At 38.4% G+C, this 21,065-nt stretch overlaps 1 protein-coding gene across 5 annotated transcripts in view; it reads left to right on the top strand.

Annotated features, from left to right (window-relative positions):
• The window catches only part of LOC119734669 (protein unc-13 homolog D-like), a 42,099-nt gene that overhangs the window by 5,036 nt on the left and 15,998 nt on the right, over window positions 1-21,065 (top strand). For 3 of the 5 annotated variants that reach the window (XM_038208192.1, XM_038208189.1, XM_038208191.1), the window contains exons 2-18: window positions 1,317-1,514; window positions 4,032-4,128; window positions 5,470-5,553; window positions 6,220-6,324; window positions 6,815-6,880; window positions 8,315-8,381; window positions 9,224-9,428; window positions 10,275-10,322; window positions 10,450-10,527; window positions 14,311-14,395; window positions 14,869-14,976; window positions 15,416-15,609; window positions 15,887-16,004; window positions 16,367-16,491; window positions 16,976-17,066; window positions 18,673-18,876; window positions 20,282-20,439. In XM_038208192.1, coding sequence (XP_038064120.1) covers window positions 1,336-1,514; window positions 4,032-4,128; window positions 5,470-5,553; window positions 6,220-6,324; window positions 6,815-6,880; window positions 8,315-8,381; window positions 9,224-9,428; window positions 10,275-10,322; window positions 10,450-10,527; window positions 14,311-14,395; window positions 14,869-14,976; window positions 15,416-15,609; window positions 15,887-16,004; window positions 16,367-16,491; window positions 16,976-17,066; window positions 18,673-18,876; window positions 20,282-20,439 — 2,012 coding nt within the window. In that variant the 5' untranslated portion in view covers window positions 1,317-1,335. The other 2 variants (XM_038208190.1, XM_038208193.1) reach the window with 2 other exon arrangements.

The raw sequence follows: 21,065 nt of genomic DNA, 5'->3' as shown, positions 1-21,065 counted from the left end.
GGTGCCGAGTTGGCAAGGTGCCGAGATGGCAGGTGCCGAGTTGGCTAGGTGCCGAAGTAACCGACATTCGTTTCCCCCACCCCTTTTTAGGGCCATGGACCAAAATTGTTTGGAAAGATCAGAGTTCAGTGTTTAAACTCACAGACATCCGGTTTCTTACATGACGAAACGTGCAAACATGAGGAAAACCTGGTTTTCTGGTTGCAGAAAATCGGAAAAATGGAACCATGCATTTTAGAAAAATGTTAAAACTTTGCGCCTCCATACATGCCTCCACTTTGAGCCTCTATACATGTCTCCCACACTTTGAGCTGCCGTACACATAAGTTGATCTAGAGGTCCCATAAAAACATTGTGCAGCTGACCAGCGCAAATACAATGTATGTCAATTATCAATTGAATGGTTCTTTAAAAAAAGTCCTCTTGGCTCTTGACCAATGAGTCAGAAAGAAAAGATGAAATGTACTTCAATAAAAAGTAGGATTTTAATTGGAGCTACCAAGCAGATTTAGGCCAAGCACGTGACGTGAATTCAAACCTTCAAACAATATACGGTGCAATTCCCTAACAATAGCCTTTGAAAAATGTGCTGAAACAACAGCCATTTGATTCTATAATTAAACTCTCATTTTGTAATGCAAGTAAAACTGCTCCAATTTGGATGTTACTAAGTAAAATTAAAAGTATTTAAGTTATAGGATGTGTTTCACTGGTCTGAAGCCAGACAGTGGAGAAAATTAGGTAGAATGCAGAGACCTGGTGCAACTTTCCCCACACAACCTCAATGATTGTTACGCAATTGCAAATATGTTCGAAAAAATGTTACTTCAGAACTGAGAAAGTCTCCAAATATATAAGAAACTACAGTAAGAACATTTTCACTTCTCCTCATAGACTCCAAATACTACATACTTTTTGTTGAAACTTAAATTTACATTTTCTACCCAGGTTTTGTGAAAAGAGTTATTGGTGACACTGAATTGAATAAACAGCTACATATAAAGTTTCTTCTTCCTTATCCCCTGTCTAGGACCAGGCTACTAGACTGCCTTGACCAGTCACTCTTGACACATGTGCAAAAGAGTTGCACTTACTGAATTCTTTAACACACACTTTTTAACTTAGTATTATTCTGCATATTCACACACAATACGAAATCCAACGATATCACCTATTTTGAGAAATTGGCCACTTATTTTTTTGTCTAGAAGCTGCCAAGCATTTCTACAAATTCATAGGATTTAGCTGTATATCATGGGGCGTGTACAATGAAGATATGTGCAAAATGAACTCTGTTTAGCATTATCTTCAAACAGTCGTGAGGGGATATCAGGCATGTCAGTTGCTGGGAGCTTGGGGCAAAGGCTGACAGCTCGCAGGGGCAGTTGGCACCACTCCAAGCTTGTCGCGACACTCAGCCAAGGAGAAGATGCAACACTTGCTGAGGCTGAAGAGAAAGAGCTTCAAGAAATCCTGAGAATCTCAGCCTCCAACAAGAAGCTGAAGAAAACAAAGTAAGTGAAACAGATGTTTGGATTAATGAGGGTTCACCTGACTGGTGTTTTTGGCTTTTTACAAACATGATTTGGTAGTAGCACTAATCTCTTACACGATTACTTTGCACTCAAACCCTTGTCCTTCTTTGTGTGCAGACTTCCAAATGTCTTAAACAAAATTTGTAATAATCTTTTTAGCTGATGTCTGCTGAGTGATGAATTAAGAGCTTCTTTTTACAAAAAAAAAAAAAAATAGTCTGCACTTCCAATATTCTTAAAAGGTAGTCGTGGGTACAACAAATTGGATGACTGTCATTGAATTTAGTGAAATCCTTCATCATGGGTAGACTGGGATAAAGTCTTTGTTTGTACACCATCTGCTTACCACTAGCTGTTGATTCAGTGGGCATGCAATCCGATGTTCAAATAGGAGGCTGGTGTAGCACTTGATGGGCTTTAGGGTTGCAGGTCTCCTGTGCTTTTTTCTCACTGTCCATGAATGACATAGCATTTTGTGCATTTTGTCGCATGTTTGTGAATTCATGTCAGTGTGGACATAAAGTAAAGAAAGTCACAGTTGGAGAGGCCCACTGCCTGGATGACTCGAGGCTACATTCTGTGGAGGCTGTGTCAAAACCTGCAATGTAATAAATGAAATACCCGTAATGTAATAGGTGGGAATTTGCCAACATTTTAGGAACTGAAAGGGACCATCATAGCCAGGATGTCTGCAGAAGGCAACGTTGGATTGCACACTGTTGCCAGCAGGTGAACTGGTACAATTATCACATGTGCTACACCAATAACTGATTGCAATGCAATGGACATTTATTTGTACAAGAACCATTAGCATGATTGTGTTATGTCAATGTGCCAGTTATACTGGACCTGTTTGTAAACTATGTACAGTCTTGATGGTGATAGTAGCTGCTTAATATGAATCCCCATCATTTTGATGTTTAATTTTAATGCTACAATTTCCTTTGAAATGGAAAAATATAAACATCCATCTACACATACTTGTACATAAAAATTATACTGAATGATTTTTTTTTTTTTTTACAGATGTCATGAAAACAAATTTTTGCAATTCAAGCCCAGGAGCTCTGTATAGAGTGCTAAATACTTTGTTTTTCTTATTTTATACTTTAGTTTTTGAAATTAGTTTGAAACTATTTTAAAGTTTGCTTTTTGGTAATGTATTTAAAAATTTGGTTTTTGAAATGAGTTTGGAATTATTTTTAAAGTTTGCTTTTTGGTTATGTAAAATTTCAAGTTGATATTACATTATGGGGCCTATTTAGTTACGTATTGGATACATGTACATATTACATTACGGGTTGATTATTACATTGTGGGTCCAGGTGGTAAAGATACTGTAACGGCAAGTTCAAGAGTTGAGGTTCAGTTTATAAGTACATCTAGAGCATCAATAGGAGGCCTCAAGTGGTACAAATGTGGATGGAATATTCATTGCCAAGAGGAAGTGCAGAAGTTGTGGTTTAATTGGAACTGAAAGTACAGGAAAACAATACTTTAGAAAATACCAGTCCATGGCTAGTGTTAGCCAGTATTTAGTTGTTAGTATGGCCGGGAGTCTTGCAGAATGGAGCGCAACAGGTGGGCAGAGCAAGCCAGCCATGGCATGCCTTCTTAAAGAACATGAAGAACTGAGTCAGAAACCTCAGGAGCTTGGTGGGCACTTTGTCAGCATTAATAAGTGAGTAATTATAATTACAGACAAATTAGTTGTTGAATAACAGTGAACATATTTGTTCTTACTGGAGCATGGGCCATTTGATTGGCTTGGGCTACCCAACATTTTGGAAATTGAGTCTAATTCTATCCATGATTATGATTCCATTCATGGAATAAAAAAATCCTACTGCAAAATTAAACAAAACAAAACAACAGCAAACTAAACATCAAACAAAAAACGGTAATTAAAAATTCCACAAAAAATCTCCATAAAAAATCTACTTATAAACTGTAATAAATCAATAATGAATGAGTGCTAATATGAGATCATGAAGAATTGGAATTTCTCTCTACAACGTGATCATTTACCACCTAAAAAAGTTTCAAAATTACAGTTGTCATGGACGAAATAGATCAGCTAGTACTGTTATATGCCATTTAGGCCTATAGTCTCTGTTTCTTCCACAATTGCCTTTAATACGTTGATATAGTGGATGCTGCTTGAAATCAACTCTCATGGAACTAGAATCGACTGCTGCAGAAAGTTGAATACTCTTTGCAAAGTTGAGTTGCAATAAGCCAATTCGACATTTCGCTCGCGCTTGAACAATGCAATTTTTGAATTTAACAAAACACGTCACATTGTCCTTGACCAATAGATAGCAAGTTTACAGCATCACATGGTTTTCCAAAAATTGCATTGCTCATTCATTGCTCACATGAGATGTCAAATTGACGAATCTATTTTATTCTTGTTCAGAGTCAATCAAGGCTAAATTTGATACAAATGATTTTTTTCTGAAGTTCATACTCTCTTGATTTGTCTTTTAAATGTAGGGTCTCAGAGTCCGATGGACATTTTTTTGAGAACTTCTCCGCATTGACAGACCAGCAAGAGAGTTTCCACTTTAGGCAAAATCCTGGCGGTTCAGAGGTAATCCTTTTAAACAGAACTTGTGCTAGTACGGTTGTAAAATATAAGCTCCAAGCCACTTGGAGTTGGGCATGTTAAAGTCTTGATTTTCTAGTATATATTACTGACAAAAACTCTTACAATTTCTTCAATTGTCTGAGATGTTAGCATTGAGCAAACTAATCTTAGCATTTAGTAAGATTGTACTTCATGACAATCATGGAATCATGATGTTGTGTTCTAGTTCATCCACCGTTAATGAAGGCAGGAAATGTGACAATTAATATTCAATCCATGTATTCATTTATATTGTCCAATTGCAACATTTGGGGTGAGGTAAAGCAACAGAACTGCTCATACTTATTTTGTGGGTTAAAAAAAGGGTATTTCAAAGTTGTACTGGCAGTGCTCATAAACAAATTCAATGCTTTTTCTCCTACATGTAACAACTTTTCAACGTGATTGTTTTAATTGAAAGAAGAATTTTACTCGTTTTAATAAAACGTACATGTTGAAGATTTGCTGACAGAAACAATTGTTGAAGAGCAGCAACAGTACATTTCTAAGAATCCTCTTCCAAGAAATAATTAGGATTTGGATTTTCCTTTCACTCTAGCAAAATGAAATATCCGTTCCAGTTGCATATTTGAAGTTTTTAGGCTTAGCATTTTATCATGTTTGTATAGAATCCGTAAAAATATACATTTTCATAATGGAATTATTTCTACTCTGGAACAATAGAGAAAAGTATTTATGAATATTGTAAAGTGATTTGTTCTTAGCTAAAAGTGCTATATACATGTAAATACCAGTGATGTTGAGTACCGGTAGTCATTGCATTCTATCATTTGATTAATGGTTCCTGTGCTTCCTTGTTTCATTCTTGTGGGTATTGTTTGCTTTCAATAGTGGGATTTTTTATCATTTCTGTCTGGATTGCACAATCATTGAAAAATTGAGAACTTGCACACTTGGTGCCCGACTAAATGTAGTGCAAAATATATGGGATCCCAGAGAGGCCACATAAAGCTTATACTCGATCGTAACCCCATCTAAAAACACGTTAAAATTGTGCAGCAGCAGAATTCGAGTCAAACTAGTGAGTTTGGCGGCTTTGAGACACCATCTTACATTTAAAAAAAAACCTTTTGAATTTTGCCGACTCGCATGGCTACAGCGATGCATGCACAGACCAGAAACCCGAGACTTTTTTGTGGCCTTACACATAATACAGGAACTGGTTGCAACATTGTCGGTGATATTAGTACTCTAACCAGCATCTTTTCAACTACAATGTGCTTGAGTTTCTAGTTCTAGGTTATTTGTGATTTCCACCATTGTTGTTTGTTTTTTAACGACCAGGTTCCTGAGCAGACAGAAGATGATATCCTTGCCAGTAAGATTGATCACCCCTGCAAGGATGTCCCCAAGCTCAGCAAAAAGGAGGTACATGTATGCGTGGGCAAATCATTTCAGTCTGCAAAAATGTCAACCCTCTCATAGCCTTCAATATCCACAAGGATATTTTACAAGAGTTTGTTGGATAAAGGAAGGTAGAGAACAGGTGCTTTTAAACTACATGGAGCCCGAGGCCCCTTGAAAATTTAAACACAAAGTATGTGCCATTTGGTTCTTGCAAAGTAGTGGCTTTTTAACCTAGCAAAAATAGTTTCATTTAAACACCGTCAGGGTCACAATTCTGTTAAAAGTCGGCCAGTTAAATTTATTTCAGATGTTGCCAAGCTCATAAAAAAACAGCTGCTTGATTAAAAGCAATGCAAGGATAAGGAAGTGTTTGTACTTTGCTCTCTGAAGTTGGCCACATAATTTTTACGTAGCATATTTATCCACACTTGCTGTACAGAATCCCATTCTAATAATAACATGCATAGTTTATAATTAACCTATCGCGGTAGAATCGCATCGACCCAGCTTATGAAATATTGTCTAATTACATGATATACTATTGGACGCGGAACAAAACTTTACATACAAATTCTACAGGGTTGTCTTTGGGGCGTGGCTAATTTGCAAACGGCGATAGGTCTAATGAATAGAAGACTTTAGTTCCTGAATTCTTTACATTAATATCTTGATGGTTTTCTTGTCTAGATTGTGGATCTCTATCGCAGTATCTTGTCAGTCATCCAGTTTCGCCTTTGTGCCTCTAACCAGTCCTTCCCTCCTGACCTGGAACTGTATGGATACATGCACGATGTAAGTTCACAATAGAACTTAAATAAACTCATGAGCTCATGGCAAGTATTTGTGATGCAAATAGGAAAAAGTTGAACACATTTTAACTGTCAGCCAATTTGACCATGAATACTTCTTGATGTCAAATTTCAAACACATGAAAACTCAAATAAAACTAAGACCCCAACCTCTCTTTCTCCAAAAATAGAGAATATGAACAGTCATCATAATCATAGAAAACTATAATACAGATTTCACCCCAACTATATTTACTTGCAAAATATCATATATATTTTTATGATTTTCAAAAATTGGTCTTCAACATTTGGTTGTCATACAGAAATGGGATCATAGCAACCCCGAGGGAATAATCAAGGGTCTGAATATGTGTGAGAAGAGACTGGCCTAGTTGGCGGTATCAGCAGTCAGGATTTCCACTTGGAACCATGTTGACTAAAATTTAATTGCTGTAACTATTCCTGAGATATATTTGTTGTACTGTCTGTTGTAGATGTTCAAGGTCTATGTGTCTGTAAATGAGCATAACAGCATGGTCTTAACCATCAGCAAAGGAGCTGTAAGTATTCCATTCTTTTTGAAGTTAGTAATAAAATTCCACATTCCTTTTTTTGATGTTCGTGTACGAGGCAAACGAGCTCGAGGCATAGTAAAAACACGCGTGCACATGGCGTTCCGAATTCCGATTGTCAAAAGCGGACATTGTAAATGGCGATTGTGTATTAATTATAAGCCCGATTCCCTAAGAGAACAAAATCAACTTTTAATCCACATTAAGAACATGCAGGTAGGTTATAGATAGAGAGAAGGGTTTCGAATTTTTGAGGGGAATTTGGAGGGAAAACAACAACGAAAAAAACGCAACTCGAAAATAGAGATGGCGATCGCACGTCACCAACTATAAACCGCTTACAAAAAACGTAATTTCTATCCCCCAGAAGTGTTCAGAATTACAAAACAGGTGCCATATAAGCTGAGAGAAGTCTGATTTAGGTTGAAAAGGTAATTTTTTGAATGATAAAAACACCTTTGACTCAAATTTGATCGAAACTAAAGAGGGGCCCTAAACTACATGATCGCTGATATAAATTCACATTTTTTTTAGCCGGCCTCTGTGCCCCTTCTGCAGATATTAGTTTGGCCTTGGTGCCCTCCCAACTGGCCTTGGTGCCCTCTATAATTTTGCTCCATTCAAGGCCAAAGTGGCCTTGCCCTAAAAATTCTCAAATTCAAGGCATGGTTGTATTACAGAAACATGGAATCTAAATTGACCAATGACAATCTTAGTCCTGATTTCGGAATGAAATGACGTCACGCATGCTTAGATTTATCGGACGTTAGACAGGAGATGGGATACATTGATAACAAGTGATACTCAGACTAGGTTTGAACCTCCGACCTCTGGAATACTGTACCAGTGTTACATATATACCAACTGAGCTTATAGTAGATTAGTAGATTTGATATACTTGCTTAGGATTGTTGATTATTTGAGACAAATTGATTGAAGTGAAACGCCACCAAGAGTTGAATGATGGTTGTTTGTATTTGTGCCCAGTAAAAGCCCAAACTTGACAACTTCTGATAAGTTGTTCAAACTTGATTGATCTTTGCCAAATACCTTTAATCTGACCAGATTCTCAAACTTGCAATAATAAACCGACAGATCGTCACATATTTTTTATTTGTTCTGCCTTTTGTGCCATCTTTATTGTGTATATTGATGTTTTGACCAAACGAGATATTATTCAAGCACAGCCAAACATAATGAAAATGGTCAACCACAGACTAAAGACTCAACTGCTCCTGGATTTGGTCGTGAAAACTTTTAGGACTAAGTGGGGGGGGGGGGGCAAAAAATCTGGTTACATTGCTTGAAGGTCTTTTGTGAAGAATGTCTGTCTACTTGCCTAGTAATAAACAAGATATATTTCATTCTAATTCTCATTGAATAGAAGGACAAGACTTTCATTGTTTTGCTTTTGTGTTGCAGCCCCCAGATACTGTTCTAATGGTTACAGTTCAAGAAGCTAAAGATCTGATTGGGAAAGATGTCAGTGGTATGTTGCACTGTATTAGACAGTCATCAGAAAGATAATCATGGCTCACTTTTTTTTTCTGACACAGGAAAATGTTACTTTGCATGTTTGAATGTTTATAATTAACTTCAATCAAATTGTCAAATGCACTAATTTGAACATGCGAATTCCATTCAGTGCACCACATCATGCATGAAATGGGTCCATTGATTGTAGATGTAGGGGAATCACTGGGAGCCTGCAGGTGGCAAGAACAGTGTTTGTGTGCAAGAGGTGCCGGGTGCTTTGCCACAAAGAAGCACTATCGGTAATGGGAATATCTGAGGCTACATGGCGGGGGTCCGGGGGGTTTTGAATAATACCAGCATGCCTCTAATCAAAGTTCATAATGGGCTTTCATTACTTTTCATAAATTGACATCAATTGAAGATAATCTAAGCCAAGTACATTGATGGTCATGTATAGAAAATTTGCCAAAACATGATCAAATATGCACGGAATGCATGTTCACCCGCCATACCACATGCATACATGTACACTGGTGGCAGCTGTTAGAAAACACTGGGCATTCACTATGTCAGGGAAAAAGTACATAATTGTCCACAGACAAATTTGTGTGAATGAAGACGTTAAAATCATTGCAAACAAAGTTTGAGAGTATAAACACCTAATGCCATTAGAGTACAAGACATAACAGATATGCAGTGCATTCTATATTTGATGTAAGATAGCAAAAGTAATTTCTTTGTACCAACACCAACAGTTGGTTTTGTTTTTTGTTTTGACGTGTTACCATTGTGGCCAAAGAAATATATGTATGTATCCAAAAGAGGAAATATCAATGACTAATCTTGTATGTGTAGGTCTGAGTGATCCCTTCTGTGTGATGGGCATACTAGCGTCCGGGGAATCTAAGAAGCCATTTGTCACTAATTCAAGAGTACCACACGGTACATGCTCTCCTCATCTCCATCACAAAGAGAAAGGTAGTCATGGCAACCAAGATCTCCAATCAACAAGCATCATCAAGGAGCAGCTGAACCCAAAGTGGAATGAGAACTTCCGGTTGTAAGTAAACAGTTAATTTGACTAATTAAATCACAGATACAGCAGTTTTTTGTATGGTGCATTTTTGTCTTCATTTTATTGGGCAAGTCTTGGAACATATCTCCATAGTGATATTCAAGTCCTCAAAGTCTTCCCAACTCATTCACAAAGCAATCACAAGTTATCCAGTCATGCTGTCCCAGTTTCTAGTGACTAGCTTTTTAAGTGAATTGTGATCAAAGGCATTCCTGTGTTCCCAGCAGTTAATACTTTTTTCTTACTCATAACCTTACTTGTGGTTGACTGGACGTCATCTTTGTATTCTTTTTACTGTTCAGGATAAAAATCTAAAGTCAAAAGCAGGAATGAACATGCTAGTACCAAAATGAAGGATTTGGGGTAAACTGGCCTTTAAATTTCTACGAGAAATGTATCCTGCATGTAGTGTTTTGTGCTAGCCAAGAAGAACATGAACATTCATAAAGGATAGAAATTCTCCTCGTTAGTGCATTTAGGCAACATTTTAAGTATAATTGGTATGCCAATTCATATTTCTTGCAGATGAAAGCAATTGGTAACATTGAAGCATATCAACTTTGCGATAATAATTCAGTAGTTTGCTTAACCCCTTAACGTCGGTATTGTTTGGCCACGACAGCTGCACTTTGAGTGGAATGTGTACGTGCAGGCATTCTGCTGTTGTCTATGAATGAATGCGCTATGCAGCAGGAATGCAGCTATAGCAGTCCCCCGGCTTATCGGCTTTTATCGAGCTGCGTCTAGAGCCGTCCGCCGGCGTCAAGGGGTTAAGGATAGTAACCAATAATTTATTCAGGTTAAGCCAAATGTTTTATTTGTATTTTTCAGTGTTCTTGGTTGTGCTGTACAAACTGGCTGGTTTCACATTGATGTTTGGTAAGTCCTTATTAAAATCACTCAAAAGTTGCAGCATGGCACTTTTATGTAACCTTTTTGAACATAATAGAACAACCAAGGTACATACATCAGATGTGTTAGAGTGGTCCATTCCATTTGTTGACAGGGACCATGATGAAGAAACTACAGTCATGGAGGTGGTGAAGAAGTCTGGAGACATTCAGAGTGTCAAAGGAGTGAAAAGGTAAAAGTGCATTTTGTACATGTCAAAGGTCATATTCTTGAATCCGACATCTGACCTTTAATATGCAAATACTTCTGCTTCTTGTTACCCGACCGCCCCTATTTTTATGGCGTGACCCTAAAACTTTTATCATTTTAAGTTAAAAAATAATTGAAAATGCGTTTGTCTTTTCCGTCTTTACGAAATTACTTCTCAACAGCATTTTTTACGTCAAAAATGCTTGAAACATTTCTGCTGTCTGTATTTGTTCATGTGTGTCACCATCTAGCTTTATTTGGGCTTGATATGCAAACTATAACTTTCAACTTGAACTAATCGTGGTGACCCCGGGATTTATTCAAACTAAAACATCCAAATGAAATTACCACTTCTTCTGTTTTGAACTTATTGATAAATTTATTTACAGTATATACAACATCCAGAGAACTAAACATACATGAGAAATTTGCTGAAGTTTGGGGTTTGGTTACAAGATTCCTTTTACACCGTATAAATATCTTGGAATGGTATGGGTTTGCTTATTCTTTACGTACAATTGTGATGTACGGAAGGAAACCTCTGGCTTTTTTCCCCGAGGCGACTAGCGAGTTCCGTTCATGGTGAAAGCATATGTGGTATGCATGCATCAATGGTAGATTTGTTCCCGCTGCACGCTCAAAGATAATAGCCAAAGTGATGATGGAAGGACAGTCTGTGACCTTGACATCGTAAAATAGCAAGCAAACATTGAGGGAGAAAGCAGACTTCTGCAAGTTAATTCACAGAACTTGATCTCTCTTTTATGTGTATGTATTTTCTGTTTTCATGTATTTATTTTGAGGTCTTACCACTCGTACTTGAGGTAATACAGCGTAGCGTGTTCCCCAAAATTGTGCGCAGCTGGTGCAAGGGCTGTTGTGGGCTAGGTGCTACACAGTGCAGTCACACACGCTGATACCACACGATAGACCTTATTCACAAGGAAGTCATTTTTGATTGTGTTCCCTGAATGTATTTCATAAGTTGTAAACTGTTGAATGAGATGGTGTCAGAATGTTTATGGAAGCCTCATTTTCATTTTTTTTTTTAAATGTAGCTTAAAACGCTAGAGTATGGTTAATCACAAATTTTTAAATATTCATCCAAGTGGACTGGTATTAATTTGTAATTAATTTTATTTCATTGTTTTCATTTCTCTTCACAAGTTCCAAAAATGAAGATTTGACCTTGTTTCAATTTAATATGGCCAACACGTGAATAAAGCCTGTATACGGACCATGTTGGCCAGTATCCGTGTGTGACTATCGTTGTGTTCTGTGGTGTGCACGACTTAAATTCTCAATTATTTTATCAAATAGTTTTGACTTTAATTAAGGCAGTTTTTGGTCACTTTTGGGGGCCACTTATAGCTTTTGTGGCGTAAATATAGCTTTTTTGGGGCCAAAAATATGCATATGTTTGAATACTCCATTTAATCAATGACAAACAAAATAGTGCAAAATATAAATATTTTCTTACTTACCGACCCTTGGAAAGGGATGTAATCAGAAGCAGAACCTTTTTTGGGGGCCTAACCAAAGCTTGTATCTAAATGAGTATGTGTTATTATAATAAGATATTGGATTCTTGTTTGACCTGTCGCCCCCTCCTTCACTCTTTCCTTCCTAGATGTTCTTGCTTCAATACATCAAACTTAGTGATTCATGTTTATTTAGTCTGTGGGAAAAAACATCAATCACAGTTTGAGTTGTTTCCGATTTAATCAATCTTTTGAATTTGTGTTGCAACTCTAGCTGACTGTATGGTGGTAAGTGTATATGGGTTCAAATTCTGTGGTTTATGATTTGGATTGAAGGTGGTGTGAGGCATGTTATGTTACCATGGTGTTTGGTGTTTGTGAGACCAATTTAATTTTTGTGAACTTTCTTTAACTTTTGTAGCTGCTGAAGTCATATTGTACAGTGTATTATAGTATGTGTGATTGGGACCTGTTTGCGTAGCAGTTTTGTAAGATATTTTTGTTTGGATCCAGTTTTTGCACAAAAAAATTGATCACATGGACATCCAAGATTGTTTTGCTGCATCATTTGATAACAGCAGAGTGGAACAATATTGTTGATAGACTGGCTAAGAACCTGAATCAAGGATTATTAACAGACGATTGGTTTTATTGTTTCCTAATACGGAGGTGTACATACTCATCTATTCATGTTTGCATGTAAGTTTTGGCTTGCTGGTTTATTTTGGCCCTGGGCTTGGGTATTTTGCCCATTCTTCAATAAACAGAATCTTACTCCAGCATTGTTTTTTAGCAGTTAGCATGATTTGAAAACTTTTGGTCAGAAATTGAATTCACTTTCCAGTACTTTATTGATATCAGGTTGGTGCTATGCATTTTACTTTTTATTCGGTTGATTTATTATCACATGTTTTGCCGAATGTCATTTTCTGCCTGAGACTGCTGCACACAGGTCAAATGAAACTCCGGAGCACCTCATAGCTGATCAGGAGTGTCTGTCACGAGCCAATATGTGATGCGATTAAGCTAAATCAGTCGTTTGTCGTCCCCGGTCAAATTTTTTTTATTATAGATTTGAAAAGAGCACAATCTCAGCATTATTGCTGTGAAAACCGCATGCTGATACCATCTTTAGTTCAAAAATTATGGAATTTGGAACATCAAGAGATGTGATGAAGTGATGTGATGAAGTGGCCTTATTTTGGCCTGTATCTCCAAATGAAAATTCCCGACAAACGACTCATGTAGCTTTATCGCATCACATATGGTCCATCAGGCCAGCATTTATCTCTAGTTTCAATGGCATGAATCAACTGAGAATATTTCTATTCCCCCTGGATGGGATGTCAGTCCATCGCAGGTTACTCCCAGCTAATGCCAGTACCCATTTGTACTCTGGGTGGAGAGAGGCAAGTGGCGCAAAGTAACATCCCAAGGACACAACATGTGGCCAGCAGCTGGATTTGAACCCCTGACCCTCTGATCGTGAATCACGAACCCTAGCCACTAAACCATACTCCCCCATTGGATCTTTTCTATACTTACATTATGTGTTCCATCCACAAGTATTTTGGTCGCAAAGAGAGTGGTGGGGGAACTCTTGAATGCATTGCTGCCATATGTCTGGTACACACATTAAGATGCTATGGGTTTATGCACAAACAGATGAAAATGAATGTTGCACATTTCACATAATACAGAGTTGAAGCAGTAGGCGCACACTGTGTGTCTTGCACACACAGCTCTCATCAATGGTCATGGAGGGCCATGTACTGTTCATGCACACAGTCCGTAAATTAAATAAAGTCACATTCATAATTAGGGCTCTGTCAGGTCCAAGCCATGTTCAGATAAATAGTATACCTTCACCAAACCCTTTCTCTACTACTGCAATAAAAATACATCAATTTTCATCAAATAACCTAATGTTTACTGCATGGAAATAACAACATGGTTGAGCTGCCACACATTCCAAGGAATGTCAAGCTTATCATCTGAGAGGCAAAAACTCGGCACCTTCCAAATCTCTCCAATTTTAGTCTTTGCTGAACAGGGTTTGCAGCCTCCAATGTTGCTCCGCTGTGGAATGTATTTGCATATCTTGTTGACTGGTGAAATATAAGAGCAAGACATCTGTTCCTGTGATTTACAATGAAGACTGCACATGTCATACAAATAATTTTTAAAGCAAAGAATAATCTGATTGCCATTTAGTCACAATACAAGACAAAATTCCCTTTAATGGTTACTTAAAGGTAAAAACAACAACATTTGATTGACCACAGATTGCTGAAGGAGGTGATTCAGTCAACCAGACTCGGTGGCAGTAACCCGGATGACTTCCTGGGATATGTGAATATCAAACTGGATGTGAGTCACAATGACATCTATAGTTAGTATTCATTGAACTCTTATATACTGACTGGATATATCCAGTGCATCGAGATCATAGGCTGAAGTCACAAGGTTGCCATCTTGAGGGGCCAAAATGTACACAAATCTTTGCCTCGAGTCTTAGTCCACATCGACATAAGAGACACAGAATACATTGTAAATAACACCCAAACTGCAATTCAGGTTTTTAAAAACATTTCATTGCTAACTAATGCAAACTACTTTCCAAGTTAAAATTTAGCTGATCAAGTGTATCAGGTTGCTAAAGTAGGCCATACAATACACATGCTGACGTGCCATGCTACAGTGATGTCCACCTCACCATTTCACCCTTAAGTGGCAAATGAAACTACAAATGTCACTAGATTTAATAGCCAACCATAACTGAAATGAAGTATTAGTTTATTGTCAAGTGATTACTTTTGGTATGATTCATGTATTTTGGCCAGGCTATTCCAAGCTGGGGTTTGAGTGGTTGGTACCCGCTCAAGAGCAAGTCAAGTCGCTCCAAAGCATCAAGTGGAGAAATCTTCCTCAAGCTCAAAATGTCTCTACAGGTAGGCAGCCATCTTCACCTGGGTCCCTGAAGGTTGATGTAAGATATTGCTGTAAAACTGACCACGCCATTGAACCATACCATCTTGGTTATGAGCACAATTTTGAGTAAACAAGAAACAGAAAATATTTATTCAAATATTTTGCCATTGATTGTACACTGAAAACCTGTTTTACATATGATTCAGCATGCAGGCTATTACATTATAAAGTTTCCTATTCAATCCAAAATGGATGGAAGTTAATTTTTTGTTTTCCATTTATAACAGCGAACCAGAGAAACAATTGATGAAAACAAAAACTGCCTTGTGGTTTCACTCCAGCTCCAGCCAGCGTGCTGCATGGTGTTTTGTGTCGCATACAAAATAAACACAGTGAAAACACAACTTTCAGAATGCGAAATAAATTATTTCCTGTGCACTTTTTGTGTCTTGGTTTTAGCGAGCTGATCAGTCGTACCAGGTGCTAAGCCCAACTGCTGTCCATCGTATCCTATGGTTCCACATTGTACACTATGAGGTAGCCAGGCTGGATCAGCTAGGAGCATGGGATGGTGAGCTACCATCTAGGGCTATGACCATCCTACAGCAACACGCTGTGCAATATGAGATCTCTGACTTGCATCAGTCCCTCTGGTAGGTACACTCAATATATCATAGATTCCCAGTTGCTACTACCCAGTGAGGTGAAAGTATTGACTTACCCTGCAAGACAGGAATTAAAGTGTAGAATTTGTTTACTGATATTTCATATTTGTTTCAGTTATTTGAAAAAGTAATTAAATTTTAGTCATTTCAAAAGCCAACAAATTTTGAAATGGAAGTTGTTGAGAATAAATATTTAAACCATATGAAGGTTTTTCCTGATATTATGTGTCTGGAATTTTTTTCTTTTATTTTGTTCTAATATCAGTCGCTGGCTGGCCTACAGTCAAGAGTGCACCATGTGTGTCATTGACTTCAAGTCATTTTACACATACGGAGAGACTCTTAAAAGATCATGGAAGCCGTTTGCATTGTCTGCAGATGAGGTGAGTTGTAGACCAGACAACCCATATTTAAAGCAAGATATCCCTGTGTTGGTTGGAAGAACACAGTGGCAGGTGACAGGTGCTTGTGCAGACTTTGCAGCAGAGGGTGTCCACATTGCCAATTGTGTTGAATTTGTCTAACATCAGTCATGGTTGCACTGCCAAAGCAAAGAATGTAATGAGCCGTGCATAAAGTCATTATCCCCAACATTATTATGATACTTTCAGCCCAAAAATGCCAATACACATATATCACATCGACTCCGGTAGAAGAAAATAAAGCATACAGAACATTTTTAATTGGAACTGCAACAGCTCACAAATGTTTGTCAAGCTGTCTCCAACCCCCTTGTGATCAACAGGAGCAGTATCTTCAGAAATCTTTCCACAGTTTCATCACCTATGCAGTGGATATGCTGCACAGACAACAGGACATGTTTCCACCAACAAACAAACTGGCACTCCGAAGGCTACAGTATCTGCTTCTGTAAGTCTGTCGGATTAAAAAAAAAGTGTTAATTTAGCAGTTGCTATTATTTTTTAACTAAAATGTTGTTATAAATTATAAGCAGCTCACCTTAATTACCAGCATTAAGTGAATGAACTTGGTCTGAAATAGCAGGCCATGGTTGGAAGTAAGGAACTAAACAAAAATGCAACAAAACAAACAAAATAAACCAAAATAAAAGAGAGGAAGATTAACTGAAATTCCTGAAGTAGAAACCAGCTATATCATCCCAAATCCTGCTCTGAGTTGGAAACCAGAAGTATACATATTCTTTGTACTTTCAAGGATGACCTAGCCATATGAAGTAAGGATTGCTTGGCTTTACCATCGTCACTCTTTGCAATACGCTGTGAAACCTCCTGGTGGATTTTGGAAATTCCACTAGTGTTAATGTTACTTCCATTTTGTTAGATTTGTTGATTTTTTTCCCCCCGAACATTGTCGATTGTTTTGTCCTATGCAGATGTCTGTCTCAGATCAATGAGATGGAGTTTGCTGAGCGGAACGTGTTGTTTCAACCTAACTGTCAGGCCGTCATCCTGGCTGCAATCAAGGTATGTGATTGTCTTCATCTGCCCACCACCAATCAAGTATTACAATAAGCCACTTGCGTGTAACCTATACCCTTTGGGTTTTACATTTGAAAAACGTCTGGTACAATGACTTGCTCAGAATGCTTGGCACATTTTAACTGTGAATTCTCCAGACCAAAGACACTGTTGCTAATCACATGATTCGGGGCAAGCTCTTGCATAGTTACGTAAGAGACACTCAGCACCAATACATCGTTCACAATGGGTGAGAATGGCACAAAGACACCAGACCATGCCGGAGCTGGGGGTTGCTAGCATAAGGCTTGCCCCGAATCACGTGATATAGTAACAGTCTCTTTGGTCGGGAGAATGCTAGGTTAAAACGTGCAAAGCATTGTATTAAGTCAGCGTTCCAGATTTTATTCAAATTTAACACGCAAATGGCTTATTGAGATCATTGCAAGTCAATCACTAGTGAAATCACAAGTCAGGTCATGTTTAACAGGGATGGCAAGGACATAGAAATACCATTGTCGAAGTTCATGTTAAAAGTTTGTAACTTGACTTGAAACTGGATGACTTTTGATTGACCTGTGATTGACATAATTACAACTCTGCCAAAGCCTGTCCCGCCCTGACCACTGTCTGAGCTGTACCCAGCCCCAATTGCTGATGTTAATCCCTGACCAGAAAACAGAGTTGTGAGATGAGCCCAATCAGTATTGATACAAGGAGGCACATTCACAGTGTACCTAAAATGGCAGAAATCTCTTTGGGCTGATATGTCTGAAGTTTGCACAACGTTTTATGGAATAGTTGACCCACCAATAAATATACACTGATGTGGGAATTTCAGATGTTTTGTCCCAAACTAAGATTTCAGACATTTTGGGGCGTTAATGTTTTCCCCTCCCATCCTGTATTGCAAGATTATTTTTTGTAAAGAATTATGTGAAGAGACAGGTATAGACCATTCCAGAAACGCGATCACTGTACACTCATGAGGCCCCCTTCAATGGAGAAACCATTGTGTTTGCTATTGTACAAAGCAACTGCCCCATGATGGATTATCTGAACAATAGCTAGCACAATGCTTTCGCCATTGAAGGGGGCCTCCATGATAGAAGTGATAGCATGCCTGGATTGATCTATAAACAATGCAAACTTTCATTCATTTGGCTGTATGTAAATGTATGCATTGCCATATGGCATGAGCTAGACCATTGCAGAACAAATCATCCAAACTATTTGTTCAGAAAAAAAAAGACTACTTCAGACCAAAACATTTTTGGCTCAAAACTTTGGTGCTATTTCATGGCGCTGGTAAGCACATGTTTCTGCTAACAAGATCTCTGTTCATTTCATGGAGACCGTAAGCAGTAAGCACAGCAAAGAGCATGCTAACCTTAGAGGAAGACTTTACTTAAAATAATGAAACAATGCACAAACTTTACTGTGTCAATTTTGTGAAATAGCTGACGTTTAGCACATATTTTTGGTATTGTAGTAAAAAACAGCTGTTCAGCTAAGCACTTAACTGCACAATGAACATTGGCACAAAGTAGCCAAGTGTTCTTGTGTTTGGACCTGTATTCAAAGTTTGGTTGCCATGCCTTTACATCTCTAGGAGGATATCCACAATTGGTATTCTAAGAAGCAGTCTGAGATGGTAGATGCCAAACCTGAGATTGAGAGAGTCTCCTCACTGGCTGGTCTGACTAACACCATCAATGGCCAATTCCAGCGACTGCTTCAATTTGTCCACAACACCTACCAGACCGTCTTTGAAATTCCCTACTTCACCATTGTGTACAAGGAGATGGATCTGAGAGTACGTTGAATGAACTGCAGATTTCATAACTTTGTGGCATTTTCTTCCCAATAGGCATAGATGTGTCTTTTGTAGCATTTCGTGCTTCACTGACTCTCCACATAGGGGACATTCTTAAAGCAAATTTCATGATGATAACTATACACTATGGTTTCATTGGTCATGGCCCTCATAAATCATTTTGCAGTCTTCATGAAATATGACCTGAACGAATTTGTTAAAGGTTATTTTCTCACTTTTTTCCTATTCTGTAATACTCATAAGCAAATGAGAATACTGTCCAATGAGACCTTGTCTGGTTTATGTAGTCAGTTAAACTTTATTTTCCTATTTTTTTTTTTAAAAGCCCCGCTGTGTCATACTGTGACCCGACTTGTGACCCGAATTGTGACCTGACTTGCAACCTCGTTTCCATGGGTACGATCTTGCTGCGCCATGTTGTTTCTTATCGTGCCTTGCGCGATCTTAACCCCTGGAATTGTGTAATTTAAATGTGCCAAATAGTGACGTATCTAACGCGCAACGCAGTGCTTAAAATTTTGAATTTTTTTGGGTAGAATCAATCCTTTCAAACATGACATTTCAATGACGCGTTATTTATCAAGGATTTATATTAAATGTACGTACCTCTGTCGTCCCTTTACAACACAAGATACAGGTTTTTGGGGATAACAATGCATCCAGAATCATATCGTTCAGTCATCGCGCAGTTTTGAAAAAAAAATGTATGTGACGTGACGCGCAGGAGATAATGCGTGAGCGCATATAGGGCGTGCATTTTTCCAAATACACGCGCAGTACGCTCTGAGTAGCCGGTTAACGTCATTTACATATTCCTCATGGCTAGGGGTTAGTGAAGGAATGCGCATGCACCCATGGAGTCGAGGCTGCCTGACTTGTGACCTGACTTGTTACCCGACTTGTAATAATAATAATAATAATAATAATAATAATAATAATAAAAAATGTGGTGCGTATATAGCGCATTATACCAAAGGTGTCAAAGCGCTTAACAATTATTACCCCTGTTCATCAGGCCACAAAACCACTTCTGCAGCAGCTCAATATCAGCGCATATGGCCCGTACATTCGCAGGTACCCATTTACCGGTACTCCTGGGTGGAGAGAAGCAAGTCGTGACAAATGCCTTGCCCAAGGGCACATGCACCATAACCCCAGGCTGGACTTGAACCCACAACCTGCAGCTTTACCTGCAGACCACAAATTCAATGCCCTTAACCACGAGGCCACAGCACTCCACATTTTATTTATTATTATTATTATTATTATTGCCATATGACCTGACTTGTTTCCTGACTTGTGATTTGACTTGTAAATTGGCTTGTGGTTTGACTTGTGGTTTGACTTGTTTACAATTCCGAATACAAATATTGTTACCATGTAGTTGATGGCTGATGTGACTCGCTGCCTGACCAGCACCGTGTCTCATCACACCCTGGATGATGTAGAAGGCGAGGAATACAGTCAGAGGAGTACTGCTCTATTTGAGCTCTACCTTGCTCTAAGGGACTTCGTTGGCTTCTCTGAAAACCTTACTGAGGGGTAAGTAGTGATTCAGTTAAGTAGTGATTCGTCCATGTCCCGTGCGCACCGAGGCCGAAGGCATATGGGACACAGACGCACTTCATTTTCTGTGTTCCACGAATGCGAGTGGGACACTCATGCTGTAGAGGAACTATTCAACGGTTTAGCCTGTTAGATGTTTGCAGTACAAATAGCACGCGCATCTTAGAATAGCATGATATTCCGAGTGTGATATGTAATGTGGTATTTGTGTAGAGGATTCAAGTTTGCTTAAAGATAAAGGCCAATCTTGGCATCATGTCGGCTTTGCATCCCTGACTTTGAAAATTCCAACTCAGTATGAAATGATTTCTTTTGTCTACACGGACATCAAACCTCACAGTATAAAGTCATAGACATTAACAACCTGCAATGGGGCCAGGGGGTGCAAATGAAACTAAAGCTTCAGGCAAACCCAAGTTCTGTTAAAGGGTCCAAGACAGCAATGCATTATGCACATTGTGGCTCTCTTTCACCAGGATTGTTGTCCTTTTGAAAATTATTATATGATTGAAGAAGATGTATTGATCTAAGTTGCATTTGAACCTGCAATCTTTAGGAGTCTGGCTGACCACCAAACTACCTCACCACCGGGTTAAAATAAA

Source organism: Patiria miniata, unplaced genomic scaffold, assembly GCF_015706575.1.
Source record: "Patiria miniata isolate m_02_andy unplaced genomic scaffold, ASM1570657v1 HiC_scaffold_28, whole genome shotgun sequence".
Classification (NCBI taxonomy): Eukaryota; Metazoa; Echinodermata; class Asteroidea; order Valvatida; family Asterinidae; genus Patiria; species Patiria miniata.
Note: the sequence above shows the minus strand (reverse complement) of the source record. Positions and strands in the feature narration are given on the sequence as shown.